This window comes from Coccinella septempunctata, chromosome 8 (genome assembly GCF_907165205.1).
Source record: "Coccinella septempunctata chromosome 8, icCocSept1.1, whole genome shotgun sequence".
Classification (NCBI taxonomy): domain Eukaryota; kingdom Metazoa; phylum Arthropoda; class Insecta; order Coleoptera; family Coccinellidae; genus Coccinella; species Coccinella septempunctata.
In genome coordinates this window covers 16,082,443-16,098,084 of record NC_058196.1, presented here as the reverse complement: position 1 = coordinate 16,098,084, position 15,642 = coordinate 16,082,443, and the positions used below count along the sequence as shown (strand labels likewise).

At 35.9% G+C, this 15,642-nt stretch overlaps 1 protein-coding gene across 1 annotated transcript; it reads right to left on the bottom strand.

The window, feature by feature from the left end:
- Positions 1 to 1,736: 1,736 nt before the first annotated feature.
- LOC123318635 (V-type proton ATPase 16 kDa proteolipid subunit) lies at positions 1,737 to 15,642 on the bottom strand. Its single transcript, XM_044905308.1, has 3 exons — positions 15,432 to 15,642; positions 11,197 to 11,383; positions 1,737 to 3,207 (listed from the first exon to the last, which is right to left on the bottom strand). Exons 1-3 carry the CDS (start codon positions 15,505 to 15,507, stop codon positions 3,003 to 3,005), a joined length of 468 nt encoding a protein of 155 aa, XP_044761243.1. The 5' UTR covers positions 15,508 to 15,642; the 3' UTR covers positions 1,737 to 3,002.

The following is a 15,642-nucleotide window of genomic DNA, read 5'->3' as shown; positions in this document are numbered from 1 at the left end:
TCACTTTGCATCATTGAGTATTTATTTTATATTGAGTGTTACTTCTTTAAGAGTTCAATGGTTAATACTCAATGCTTTGAATGACAAAGCTGGCACCTGCAAATGCGAATTTTGAAAATTACAGCGTAGTTTGTCCACCCTTTTTTTTTCGTTTGTCCAGGTACCGGTTGAGAGATGTGGAAATAGAAGTCTTTATTCATTGCATTTTCTGAGCAGCACCACCAAATTGCGAAAACGTGTTTTCAATAGTACCTATAGAATATAAATCGTTGGTAAAACGTAAGTCCACTAAATTATTCCATTTGTCCATTCATATAAGCATAGAAATCAATCTTTGAAAATTTCGGAAGTGTGAATTTGGCACCCCAAATGCGAATTTTGAAACATTTATCAAAGCCCCGTCTGCGAGATAGGGCATTTTGGTATCAAAATTCGCATTTGAGGGTGCCAATTTAACACTTTCCGAAACTTTCAAAGATTGTTTTCTATGCTTCTGTGGTGGATGGACAAATGAAATGGGTGGACAAAAGAAAAATGTTGACTAACGTTGGAGTTGGACAAACGATCCATGCCAGTAAAATAGGTTTTTGCAATTTGAGTGTGCTGTTCAGAAAATGCACCGAAAAAACTTTTTTCCATCTCTCAAACGGTTCCTGGACAAATGAAAAAAAGGGTGGACAAACGTGGACCTGCGATGGACAAACGACCCTGAAATTTTTGTTTTGAAAATTCGCATTTAGGGGTTCAAATTTTTCACACTTCCCAAAGATTGATTTCTATGGTTCCGTGACTGGACAAATGAAACAATTGGGTGGACAAAAATGGACCTACGTTGGACAAACAATATATATAATCTAAACCTACCATTAAAAACACCTATTCACAATTTGGGGGTGCTGATTAGAAAATGCTGATGCTGTGCCTGAACAAATGAAAAAAAAAGGTGGACCTACGATAGACAAACGAACCTCAAATAAATTTTGTCTCAAAATTCGCATTTGGGGGTGCCAGCTTGACATAGCTGAATGACAATCACCTTCGTGGTCACCAGTTTAAATTTTACCATGGGGTGTTTCGAGTCGTGCGAGACAGTTTTTCTTGTCCAACCTGTCACTACATAGCTGGGAACTCTTTGCCGGAAAATGTAGTGAGTGCAGAAAAACTGGCGCATTTTAATATCTTCAGATGGCAAAATAGTCGAAAAACTTCTTTTATAGATGCCATTTTTCCAATACAGCGAGAGCGGATACGAATAAGTGGCAAATTTGTGAAGGGCATAGTGAAATATAAATTACTCGTATGCAAAACTTGCCAGTTGACCCCTGTTTCAGCATGAATGTAGCAGTTCTTTGAATATAAAGGAAGGAAATTTAAATTCTGTATAATCAAAGGAACCTCTGAGCTCAAAAAAACCCGCAACACTGAAATTTCTATTGTAAAGAACATCTACGCCAAACATGAAATGCAGTCATATACAGAGAAAACATAAACAAAAGACTTAAAAAACTAATAAATTCGAACTTACCTACCATGTCAAGCTAACGGTGGGTTCTGATCATAGACTTATTTCCGTTTTAATATGTCTAGGGTTCTGATAGCACACATCTCTATATTCTTACCTTGTAATGAACTAAATCGAGAGTTATTATCACTCTGTATTATATGTGGTTATAATCTCAAATTGAAAACCTTGTTAGATTGTTTAAAAAAATGTAAAGGCAAAAATGAACAATGAATAGATCTATGTTTTTAATATCTCAAGAATTCTGTTCTGATTACAAGTTTACATTTTCTCTGCATATTGTCAAAATTATAAACAACAAACAAGATTCTCTAAGGCAGAAGTAATGGAATGTACAAATCATATACTTGAACAAAAATTTTGTCAACTCTCTCTCCCTAACATTCACGGGACATAGAAAAATACGAATCAGAGCTATTGTTTCGTTAACAAGTGTTGATTGAACAATTACAATTGATCTAGAAATCGAATGGGACCTGACCTGAAGTGAGCCACATGACACAAAACTATGATAGGCAAAGAAGTAGCATCACATTAAACAGAGATAAAAATGCTATTTTTGTTGGCTGCTATTCTACCAAGATGTTGAACATATTCCACGTTGTTATGAAAGGTTACTGGTCAGAAAATTCAACATCAAAATCTAACGAAACTGACCAAACAGTCTTTTGTTTTGACCAATAACCGAAAGGTGATACATTGGAATTTAGAAGGGATCGATTACGTTTCGTGAATAAAACTCCTTTATATCTTAATGTATGTATGATCGTTGGGAACGATGAGCAAAACTTGAACAATAATACTTTGCTAAAGCTACAAATTGAAATAAAAACAATTTTGCGATGATATGTAGCCCTTAAAAGAGAGTTTAAATTAAAAACAACATCAATTACTGAATGAATGAGAAATCAGAACAATAAAATTTCAGAACTGAAAATAATTGTGCTTCTTTATGTTAACTTTATTCATTATTTTAAATGTGGCTCAATAAAGCCAAATTGGATATAATCATTATATCAAATAATGAAACCTATAAATCTATCTACTTATATAAACATAATGACTATACAATACAATTTGCTTAAGGAATACTTTTTATTGAATGGACCAACATATTTTGCCTTTTCTCATGGAAATGGTTCTCCCAAATATTCTGTTCTTCAAACTAACCGAAAATAACGAGGGTGTACCTTTCAATTATATACACAGCGAATTCATCGTTTATATTTCGACTAACAACAATCGTTTAGAGGTCATTCAATCAAAGCTTTGCCATTTTATACATATTTTTACACTTTGACAGACAAACATCTTTTTCTAACTTAAAAAACTGATCGTCAATAAAATGATACAGGCGACTGCTAACTTCTGATAGTTTCTTGTGGCTATTTCTTCTCTGGTTTGTTGAGGAACTGAACGGATGTTGGTGGGCGGGGGAAGATTGAGAGTGTGAGGAATGGGATGAATAAATTAAAAAAATTTACTTCGAATAAAGGTAGATACCGACGATGAGACCGTAAAGACCTAATACTTCGGCGAAAATGAGGATAAGTATCATTCCGACGAACAGACGGGGTTGTTGAGCAGTTCCTCTAACTCCTGCATCTCCAACTATGCCAATGGCGAAACCTGCTGCCAATCCAGAGAATCCTACGGCAAGTCCAGCGCCAAGATGAACGAAACCCCTGAAAAATAAATTAAGTTATCAGTATCATCATGTGAAAATACAACTTAGTATGAAATATCGAGAAAATCTCCAGCTGACACGTATCCATTTCCGGCATATTTTGATGCTGCTTTAACCGAGAGCAGATGAGGATGTTTACAAAAGTTTAATACGATTAAGTTTAAGCTGAAAGCAGAGAACGTAGTACAATGCTAGAAATGTACGAAAACACTGAATTAGAAGTGTTATTGGAGGAAGATTCGTAACAAACACAAGAAATCATGGTGGGTTTATGCAGCGTTATTAAGATTTAACACAGGAACTTATAAGTTTAATTGACAGATGGCGTTTACGTCATCGGCATCTTCCCATCAGATTGCTTCTTTCTTGAGCCGGCCGCAGGTGCAGATAAAAGAGCGCCTGCTTCTACCAACATGAAAAGAATGACATTCATCAACGCTCGTCCTTGTCCACACACTAACGTTTATTTCGTACGCATGTACATCATTCAATCTTTGAAGACTGAAATGTCATTCAACGCGCATTCAACTTTCATGCCCACACGTTCATGGATGTGATTCTTTACATGTTGAAAGATGCACGCTATCTTCAATCTACGACCGGTTTTAGCTCATAGCACCGCTGCATAAACCCACCATTACAATTTTATTTAAAGTGCCCCAACAAGCAATGCCCCATTCTTAAAAATCGTTGGGATTATTTCATATAAACTGCAGTCCGGAGACTGACCGCCTATTTTCCACACGCGAAATGCTTACTTGCCGTAAAAGATATAGTTAAAGATTTTTTTGCATCGTTCAGTAACTGGTGATTGAAAAAGGATCCCAAGCATGGTCCGATCAGTAATTTTATCATTTCATGAATTGTTTGTTGGGATTGTTGAGAATTCATCAACAATACATGAAATGTCAAAATAACTGATCGGAAATTGGCTCTTTTCTCTGATTTTTCTTCGATGATTTCGGGAAGGTTCCACTTTAGGCATAGGGTTTATTCAGATAACCCCTAGTAGAGTCCATTGAAACAATTAGAGAATTGTGTAATTTGACAATCGTGATTGATTCGATTGGTCCAACTTTATGATCTCCTCATAATATTTCGGTTGAAATAAGAAAGTAGTCATTAGTTCTAAAATATTCCAAAATTGTGTAACGCCTTTTTACTCGAGTGCCAGCTATTCTTGAAGGGAACATAGCAAACCTACTCTGGTAGCTTCGAGTCGAAGACAAGGTTCCGTGGTGTCTGGGGTGTTAGCGACAACCAGTGAAAGTCAAAATCAGCGTACACAAATTTAATTTGTCGACTCGTAAAAGGAAATACAAAAGCCACTTTACAAAATCCGTACTGTGAAAAGTTCGATATAATAGGTTGAACAGAAACAGTCTACTTTACAAGGTTTTTCCTCGGAATCAGATACAAGTAACAATTAAGTGGTGAATTTACGGCGTGAAACGGATGGAATTAAACAGGGATCCGATCTCAAACGTGATACGGTGTTTACGGACGTGTTCGCCAGCCAGAACCTATGACGGTACAGACTTACGACGGTTCACCTCTAGGTGCGTTCTGCACCCCCTGAGTATCCACGCCAGCAGGGTATCGTACTAGCAGCAGAGGTGAACGTTGGAAAGTAAAGGAGGAAGGAAGGGTAGCCACCCCAAAGTGTGTTCGGTACCCCCGAGTATCCACGCCAGCGGGGTATCTTAGTAACAGTAGGGAGCTCAAACTGTGGTTTTTCATAGGGCCTCACGTCGTGCACTTGCACACGGAAAGTAAGAAGAAGAAAAAAAAATCAAAGGTAAATTCTATCCCGGATAGCAATACAAAAGAAAAGAAAGTCAAACTGTTCAACGGCAGATTCTCGGAATCTCGGCTTACGGAACGTTAACTCAATAGGCAATTAATCATAAATGAGTGACCTGCTTTTATACCTACAAGGGGGCAGGGGGGGGTGCGCGGCTGTCGAAAATCGGTAAAATTTTCATCGATGAAGATTTCTCAATTTCGACTCATCTGTACTGGCGAACAAAAAATCTGTTATCTTCCAATTCAGTATGTTTTAACGGTGCGACATCGTTTTTCAGAACCGAAAAACGGAATTCTGAAGAACGGCATAAAAACGGTGCGGAATGTTTACAGTTCCAAACGATGTCTGAATCCTGAATTGGAAACTGAAAATATTCCTCTCAAAATTACTTCGAAATAAAATTACATTCTTAAAATGAAACAAAAAAAATTATTCTAAAATGAGTGTACATTTTTGCCATAAAAATACATACATAGCATTTACTTTATCAAACATTCGGAGGTCCGTGACAAGGCAGAAATTTGGTCGGGTGTTTTTGACTGGAAATAAAAATGAAAACTTTGTTTGTTTTTTTTTTCATTATCTCGACAAACTCAAGACTATTTTTTATGAAATAGTTCAGTGCGATACGTTCTACCCTCTGACCGAAATGGTTCAAGATCATTGAAAATGAGTTCAAAAACTAGAAAATTTTAAATTACAAAAATCAAGTTCTAACGACTGTCTTCTCCTTTTTCCGAGAAATTTTATAATTCATGACGTAACAATGGGGTAAAAATACGATAACATTGGTAAGTTCCGAAAGCTTGGTATGAAATAAAGAATAAAACTAAAATGATAAGAGTTGGTGGATGGTAAGGGATAACGCTTTAGAAAAAAACCTTGTGAATCGTTGTTTAAAAACAATTCGATAAAAAACAAAAATTTATATGTAGAACTAATAAAATTGTCATCATTGGAACAATTGTTTCCACTATAATCGATATTATCGCACTAACAGTACTACAGGATCACAAGACTGCAGTAAATCATTGCCTGAACTAGAAAAATGCTACATATCTGTTGTAGTAGCAACAAAACGTTTGTCTTGAGTCCAACGGACGACAGGATTTCCTAAATCAATCAGAAGCCGCACTCACGGCAGTTCTGATAGGATTTTAGACCAAAGAGAGTTATCTCTCAATATGGAGAACCTTTGGTTAACAGTTTTTAGATAATGAGTATGGATAGCCGTAACATTCATGCCCGGTTTCTGAGCTCGTTCAATAACCATCATTATTTATTAGTTCGAAAACTTCAACGAATGGAGATAAACTGTTAATTTAGTGTGAGTTTCTGAAATGACTTCCAATGTTTAGACAAGTGTCAATCAGATAACTGGTAGATTTCTAGAGTTAACTTAACCCGACGTTATTGGCGTTTTTCTTTCCGAGCGGACATCGACAACTGAAACTACAAGATACCGGTCCATTAGGTTTATCGAATAGATTAACTTCCGATAAATGTAGCTCAGAAACCTTCATTCATTCGCACCGCCGGACCAAACAAAAAATGTCTCGACCGTCTCATTCCCTAGACCGGGACATTTTCCAAGCGATTTTACCAGTCTGGGCACGGTTTCGAAAATAGAAGCGTTTTAATAATCAATCCGGAAGCGTCGCGATCGACGAAACAATAAAACGTAATATAACGCGAAACACCTCTCATAACAAACTCTTGACGGAGCTCGTTATGCCGTGGAAAGAAATCGACAGGACTAAAAGTAAAACTAGGCGATTCTGAGCTGATATTCGATAACATCTTTTCAGAATCACACACGTTTTTCGTGAACAGTTTTGAGAAATTGTGAATTAAGTGGTTTAAAATAAATCATAAAATGTCGAACTGTCTTCGGTGAGAATTCATAATTTTGATGATGGATCCTACACAACAAGCAGCAATTGATCCTCTACTTCTAGATCTTATCAAATAAACGCTTGAGTGCACACATTTTTTCGAGGGGCAAAGCCAATTTCTCAGATTCAAATTTTGCTCGAAATATTATTTCGACTCCTTATAAGAGTACAGTGTGTGCAAAATGAATGACGGCTCTGTAACCGTAAGAGCTAGGGAAAAATGGATGGTACGTTTTTTACCTCGATTTTCAAACTATTGTTAATGGCCAAAACCTAATTCCTCTATCTTCTTTTCTTTGTAAGTTATAAGTGAAAACTAATTTTTCGGCTCTTAGTACTGGTGCCTCTATTACGTAAGGTATCAGTGATATCGAAAAACAAATATATCATTCTACGTACACTTTTTCATGTAGAATGCAGTGGCGTAGCCAAAGATTTTTTTCAGTGAGCCACTTCAGTGAAATAGTGGTAGCTTATATTTTTTTTTAAATATGAACCCTATGTTTTTACATATTCCAGTCCCATATTTTTTTCTCATTCAGAATATGAGTCGTATCTCTAATTTTTCTTTCAATTAAAAAACTAAAAAACTAGTTCGGTCAAGTTGGCAGGTAATTTTCATTGATAATATGATAATGAATTTTATGTTTTGTCAGGTTGTCAGAGATTTTGGAGATCACTTTCATTCCGAATATTCGATAAGATGCTAGGGCAATGGGAAAATTATGAGAATTTCCATGACTACTTTGTGTTTATCAACCTAAACTAGTACTGGAACAGCCTTATTTGTGAAGGCCTTTGAAAAGGCTGTGGTAATAGTAATTAGATTATCTATTAGTTTAAAAGGTTTCGGCACATTTCAGTTGAATCCAGGTTTATAAAATTTCTTGAAAGTGATTCATTCCATATTGGCAAATTTTTCATCCTTTCAATTTCAAATATCCGGAATGAAAGTAATCTTCAAAGTCATTCATATTAGTAACTAGCTGACCCGGCAAACGTTGTTTTGCTATATAAATAATTTCCTAAAAAAATTTAGGGGTGGACTACCCCTAACATTTAGGGGGATGAAAAATAGATGTTGGCCGATTCTCATAGATACCGGATAAGCACAAAAAATTTCATCAAAATCGGTCAAGCCGTTTCGGAGGAGTATGGCAACGAAAACTGTGACACGAGAATTTTATATATTAGATAATAATAATTTATTCTTTGAAATCTAGTTCAAAATCTATTTTGATATCTGTATAAAACACCTAAGGAAATCCACTAAAGGCAAAGTCTGTGTCATTTAATAACCTGACACAATTTAGGAGCATAAAGTTCATTATCATATTATTTATCAATGAAATGACCTGCCAACTTGACCGAACTAGTTTTTGAGTTCTTTTATTGGAAGTACAATTAGAGACAAGACGTATGTTGTATATTCTGAATAAGAAAAAATATGGGACTGGAGTATGTAAGAAAAACAAAGAGTTTATATTTAAAAAAAATAAAATTTATCACTACATCACTCAAGTGGCGGACAGTACACAAAAACTGGCCTTCCCGATCGGTCATCATCTTCAATGGAAAATTTACCTCTTTTGACGCTCGCAGTCCAATTCTTCACAGTCGCATACGAAGGACATTGATCACCAAGGGTACTAAGCATATCTTCGTAAACCTGCTTACCTCTTAACCCTTTTAAATACAGGTACTTGATGATGGCTCGATACTCCAATTTTTCGATTTTCACAATTTCGGTGGACATCTTTCTTTTAATTTATTAACTCTGGTTTACTTTTTTGACCTCATACTTCACACTGACACTTCTAATGAGTTATTGTTCGTTGCTATGGTAACGCATACATATTTTTTTATGCATGGAACTGGTCTAGGCTGACTAGATATCAATACATCCTCGTAACTTTTGAAAATCGAAGTCGGAAACGTGACATCCATTTTTCCCTAGCTCTTACGGTTACAGAGCTCCCATTCAATCCCATCGAATTTTGCCCAAAAATTGAAGTGGATAATGTGATGATATATAAAGAAAATGAAAAACGATTTTGTATATGTACTAATATATTAATTATTTAAGTTTGTTCATGCGGTTAACCTGCCTCAAAAGGCAACAGTAAGACATACTGCTTTAGAGCGTCAACATAGTAGAGAAATGAGCAAAATTCAGATTCTACCTGATGGAGTCTGTACACTTATAAAATGTTCCTTCTATTACAAACACCCTGAAATCGAGGTTTATTATCTGGCTCTTCGTAGTGCTCTTATTCTATTCGGCATTGTGTCAATGAGGTTATCCATGAAAGTTTAAGGAATGTTTTGCCAAATGTCCGTTAAATCATTGGCGAACTGTTGTAATGTCTGCGATAGGTCAGGTAAGCGGTGTAGTTGGTGTGACATTTCAGACCAGACATGTTCAATAAAATTTTGGTCCAAAGGGGCAGCAGGCCAGTCCATTTGGTTAATACCATGCATTTCTATGCGGTCTTTGACAATTCAGGCCTGATGTGGAAGAGCATTATCGTCGATTAACATAAAATTGTCGTCGATGGCTGTCGCAAAGTGAACCATGAAATCAAGATACCTTACTGCTGTCATGGTTACGATAATGAGGATAATAATCTGTGCGCCCATTGAATGGTGCATTATGTTGACCTAATTCTCCCCACACAGACATTCGCCCATCAGATTCATACAGATAAAATCTGGACTCATCCATGAACACAGATAGGTTCTCCATCTATGCATGTTCCAGTTCTCATGTTCGAGTTTCCAACGATTTATCCTTACTCAATCGCAAGTGATTGGCGGCTCTTCTTGAAGATATGTAACCTTCCAGGATTTCAACCAAAAACTATCCTACCGGTAGCTTGCCGGAATGAGCCATTAATTCGGGATGATGTGAAACGTTTTTGTTTCACAGTTATCCGTATTGATCTTGTGCGGAGGTTGTAGCACTTTCTCTTCCACCGCCAATATGAGTATATTATGCAACACTAATACGATAACGATTCTACACTTCGCGAAACCCAGAGACGGTTAGCAACCTCTTGTTGAGTTAACCTTAGTTTAACCAATACACTAATTTTTGGAGATATTCTAAAAACATAAACTCTTGACAATTAATCCACAATTGATATTACACAACACCAGAGTTGTAATAGCCCATTGCTGACCATGGTTACGGTTTTTTGGACCTCATCAGAGCAACACAACTCCCACCTCGACACAAACGGAATGAAGTGATGCAACCCCCTTATCAAACGCTAGTAGAAATTATGAAGTATCACCCACACCACATTTACTTTATGGTATCACCATAGCGCTACCTTGTAGGTATCGAGATCCAATTCAATTATATTTGCTCTATACTCACAGTTCGCAGGAACCACATTTTGGTTGATTTCACATGTGTTGATGTGTTCATAATCATATGTATTATAGCATTATAGCAAACTACCAACTCAATCGATTATAAAATTTTGTTCTTTTTATGCCTGACCCACTCTTGGCTAATGCCAATTTTCACCAACGATCCCTAAATTTCAAGGGACACCTAAGCCCATTTACGAGACAATTCTACTAACACAGCGACGATTTCGTCTCAACAATATTTATGTGGCACTTAGCGTATTGTTATTGTTGGTAGAACTGTCACGTAAATGCGCTTAGGTATCCCTTAAAATTTAAAATCGTTGGTGAGCAGGCATTAATCCTATTATTTTTATATGGGAGTTTTAAAATGGTGTCTTCATCGTTGAGTTTTTCAAGTCTTCATTAGCTTCTTCAGGCGGTTGAGGTACAACCGTTTCAAAAGGTATTATGTAACATACCGGGTAGCCCACAAAAAACAGTTCAACTGTATAGTTTCATAAGTATTTCGTGAAAACGTCAACACTGGTCTATTTTTATTCAAAGGGGGACATCTGTTGATTGTAAATTTTTGGGTTAACGATCATCCCCTCAAGCAGGGGGGCAATCCCCTCGGGTATTCTGAATTAAAATAAGGGTCAACTGACACATCAGATTTTTCAATTGAATTTAGAAATATCTCATAGGTACTCATGAAAACACTGACCTGGAGTGTTTTATATGGGCCACCTTGTATATGAACATTCACGATCGATAGTCATTGGTTTTTGCAAGTTAAAACCTTGGGTTGTTAGCTCGCTCATAAGTTCAAAAATATTCAATTACCAAATTGGTCGAGATCATTTCTGTTGATAAAGATTGCCCTAACTGATAGATGAATTGTTTAAAAAGAAATAAATAAACTCACTTGTAGAGGGTGTATGTGCCTGGTTGTATGGAACTGCAAATCAGCACAGCTATGACCAGCCCGTAAATGGCTATAATACCCGCCATGACTACGGGGATGATGGATTTCATGATAAGTTCAGGCCTCATTACCGACATGGCAGCAATACCGGTTCCAGACTTAGCCGTTCCATAAGCGGCACCCAGCGCTGAAAAAGATAATGTATTGTAACGTCTTTCGCTGATTACATTGTTTTATTTATTTCACAGTAATTTATTTAACACTATTTAAAACCGTTGATTCATCTACATCGCTGGTCTTCCCCTATAAAGTGACTAATAAACTTCCTGATGGTTAGTAACTGTATAAAGATGTGTGTCTTCGACAATTCATCAGATCGAAAGACAGTCTGTTTTTTGTCGAAAACGTCACAAGGAAATAAATTCAGTGCAACCTTTGCGTTTGCTGCTATTAACGGTAACGAATCCTAATCAACTCCACCACCATAAGTTCTTTATTTAGTGAACAGAGATTCCAGATGAAAACAGAAAGAAAATCACAGGCACGGACTCCCACCCAGGTATTCAATCCCCCGACCTCTGCTTGCACCACCACAACCCCGCCCAAAAAAAATATTATAACCAACCCTCAGTTGCTGAGAAAAAAAGGCTGACAAATGATAATTTTTTCAAAATCTATTTCCTCTTTTTTTTGACAAGTGGAGAACTCTTAACTATTTCTGAATATATTTTGTGGCAATTTCATACCATTTGTTCATTTCATACCCTGTTTATAGGTTATGCGCGTTGTAAAAATTTATCGGCAAGTAGTAGGTATATGTTTCGATTGTCAGGTTATGTTCATGCCACATAGAATGAGGGAGAATAATGGAAAAACGAAAAAATATACATAATATGATATGGAGAATGGAATTCACTGTTGAAATACCAGTCACATATTAACCTCTTTATTTATGATCCTAATGTTGCCAAAAGCTGTCAGACATAAATGCAGTCGATAACGGGCACGAGCCTTATCGCGCAGTGACAAGAGTTTTATCTTCCTTATCGATAAATAAATAATGTTTAAACAATGTCCTGACGTCTTTTCGATCATTACGGTCGACGAGATAAGAATGGTTTTTCTCGAAAAGATTAACATGGAGCGCACAAATCAGATATGTACCTTTTATAAGAGAGGTTTTAATGGTCCCGAATTAAAATATTCCTTCAATATTTTATCATGACAAGCCAATAATCAGAAAAAACATTTAGCTCAAAAACAAGCAAAAAAATATCACCTTATAAATTTGATAATTGTCAGATTTTACAAAGCTTGATTAAAGGTCGACTGGTGACGTGAGTGAAAACGGCTTAGTGGAGATAGACGATCTCAATCTGAATGAGGACTGGGGGTTTAAATGTCCCATAGGGATATTGGTTTCTAAGATATAGATTTATGAAAATAATTCTAAGAGTACGAACTCCCATATCTTCGTTGATTTGACAAATTTCTCGCTGATATTTCACAGGCTCGTTACTATACGAATTCTACCTCAGCTAAAAAAAAATCGTTCCGTATTCAAAAAGTTCAATTTACTTGTCAGGTGAGAAACACAACTCGATTTATGAGATAGAAACAATTCGACTAGAAATTTAACAAGAGCGAAAAAAACGATAAAGACGTGCTTCATGTTTGAATGGCATAAATTCACATTTTATGAGTCACCCTCAAGACATCTGTGAAACCAATATCCTTATGGGACATTTAAACCCCCATTACATTACTTTGAGGCATTGTATAAAGACCTTTATACAATGGTTTGGGGTCTTCTATCCCTACTAAACCGTTGTCCTTTACGTCACCACTCACCCTGTATATCGATTTATTTCAAATTCATAATCCAATTATTATATTTCCTGATATCATTAATCATTACGTTATCATCTACACATAATACACATTATCACTTTTAACATATTCAGAAATCAAAAAATTTCAGTGATTTCATTTTCAAAACCGAAGGACAGTCAAATCAGTCTTGTGGAACCCGCCAAATATTCATTCTTAGAACAGTTCTACTAAAACTAAACAGTTCACAGTTACTAGACTAGACACCGTTATCGTGTATTTTATTAATGTTGAGGCTTACTTATTCCCCTGATTTCTAATGAGTTAAACCTGCCTTAAATTTTTGGTACGAACCAGCATAATATATAATCGTTTATTCAAAACAACGACTGAAACTATGATGACACTGTGATTGTGGCTATGACAATGACAGTCATGCACTAAAGGACCTTAACTTATGGTGGTTTCACGCAGAGCTCCTAAGAACAAATGGTGGGTTTATGCAGTGTTCATAAGAACTAAGCCCTAAAAAGTAACCAATCTAATGGTAGGTTTATGTAGGAAATAATCCTACAAAAGAAACCATTCTAATTGGCAGACAGCTATCACATGAATGCCATCTGGCAATGATATTGTTCCTTTCATAGTTTTGTGTGAACATGTTAGTATTGAAACTTTCAGACATTTTTTCTTCAGCTCTATTTTCACAGAGAAGTGTATTCAAACGTATTCCATTATTTTTGCTTTAAAATTCGGGAGAACGTCTTTTTCTTAGGCGTTAGTTCTAAGGAACTGAAATTTACGGATTGTTCTCAATATCAGCCTATAGAACACTTCTTTGGAGGTTTACTTAGTACTCAAATACCATAGAAAGTGTCTAAGCAATGAAGTGATTGGAACTGATTTCTAATGGCTGTTTGCACCATCTCAGTAAACAATGATTCTTAAACCATGTTTAAGCATAGAATTTCTATGAACTAAACATGTTTCAAGAATTCAATCATTGTTTACTTAAACCATAGACATATAGACATATATGTCTCTATGTCTATGACTTGAACGGTTTGAATGGCCATAAGGGTCATAATAATGAAACTGATAAGTAGCAGTGCTTATGAATTGAAAAATTCATAATAATCACATGCTAAAGACCATTTTTCCACAGGAAAGAAAAACTCAAAACTCTTGTCATTTTCTGTGCAAATACCTATTCGTTTTACTCCTATCAAAATATTCAAATCCCTAGTGTCACAAGATCCTCCACATAATTTATTATAATATTAAATCGTTACTTTATTGATCATATAGGTAGTCTGAGAAGATTTTTTTTTACATATATTCCATACAGATGCTTAATGACCGCTAGTGGATGCAAATCAAGTTCTTGATTTATAGATAAAGAACTGTTTTCATTCTGAAATCCACACATATCCAGATTAATTATAAAGAATTTCATTCAGAACTCTCAACACTTCCAAAATAAAACTTGAGATATCATTCGGTACAATCAATTTCCAGCCAGTCATTAATTGAAACTGATAAGTCACATATACAATTCTATTCAGTACTCAGAATTCAGATAACACAAGAGGAAAGAAACAAATCAAAATGAAGTCAGAAGGAACTTCGATGTAGGTTAAAAATCAAATCCCTTCAGTAGATACAGTAGGATCATCAGATTCATGTGATTACTGATTATAATGAACTCCAAAACCTTGAGTGTCACATGTTAGTCAGGTGTAACGCCAACACCCTTCTATTTTTCGGAATTAACGTCTCCTCACGGTGATTTCAAGATAATCGATAATAATAATAAACGACTAAACCTAAAATAGAAAATAATGTACTGCTAATAAAAAATTTAAAGATTCTGAATTTTCATAGTGTTGGCGAAAATTTATGTTATTACAGGTGACATTCATCACAAATATGATTTAATCAAGTGAAAACAGCATTAAAAACTCGAAGACAAAATTAATAAAATGAAACGTAAATATTTCATAGGCGAGTCAACAAAGCATGTGACTTGAGATCAGAAATAAGGTACTATTAAGTAGGTCATCGTTAGGTACTATCACTAGTACTTCAAAATACCATTGACAAAACCCCAAAACGATTGTTAACTTCAGTAAGCCACAAGAATGAAATGGTCATAAAACCATAGGTCCATCCTTTACGACTTATTGATAATAAACGCCCATGACCATCACGAATCCTATTGTTGGAATAGATCGTAAATCAAATCAATACAGATCTCCAAGGAAAACTTTCGGCTCGTAGAAAACTTTCTATATAATCTACAACAAAAGCGAAATGGCGAAATGATATAATTGCAAAGGAAAAGAGGAAAATGAAATAAATCAATAAGGGAGCACTGGATCTATAACACTTGTATTAGTACTTACCGCTGAAAATTATCGCTGCTGACGCCCCCATAACGCCGAAGAAAGGTGCGTAAATTGGTGTTGGATTTTCAGACATTTTTGTAGAGTATTTACAGGTCTAAATGGACAAAATTCTTGAGTGAACACACCACCAAACTGGAAAACCCACTGACAATATGGCCTACACACGACACGACTTTACCAGGCTAGGTCATATGACGATAAGAAATTA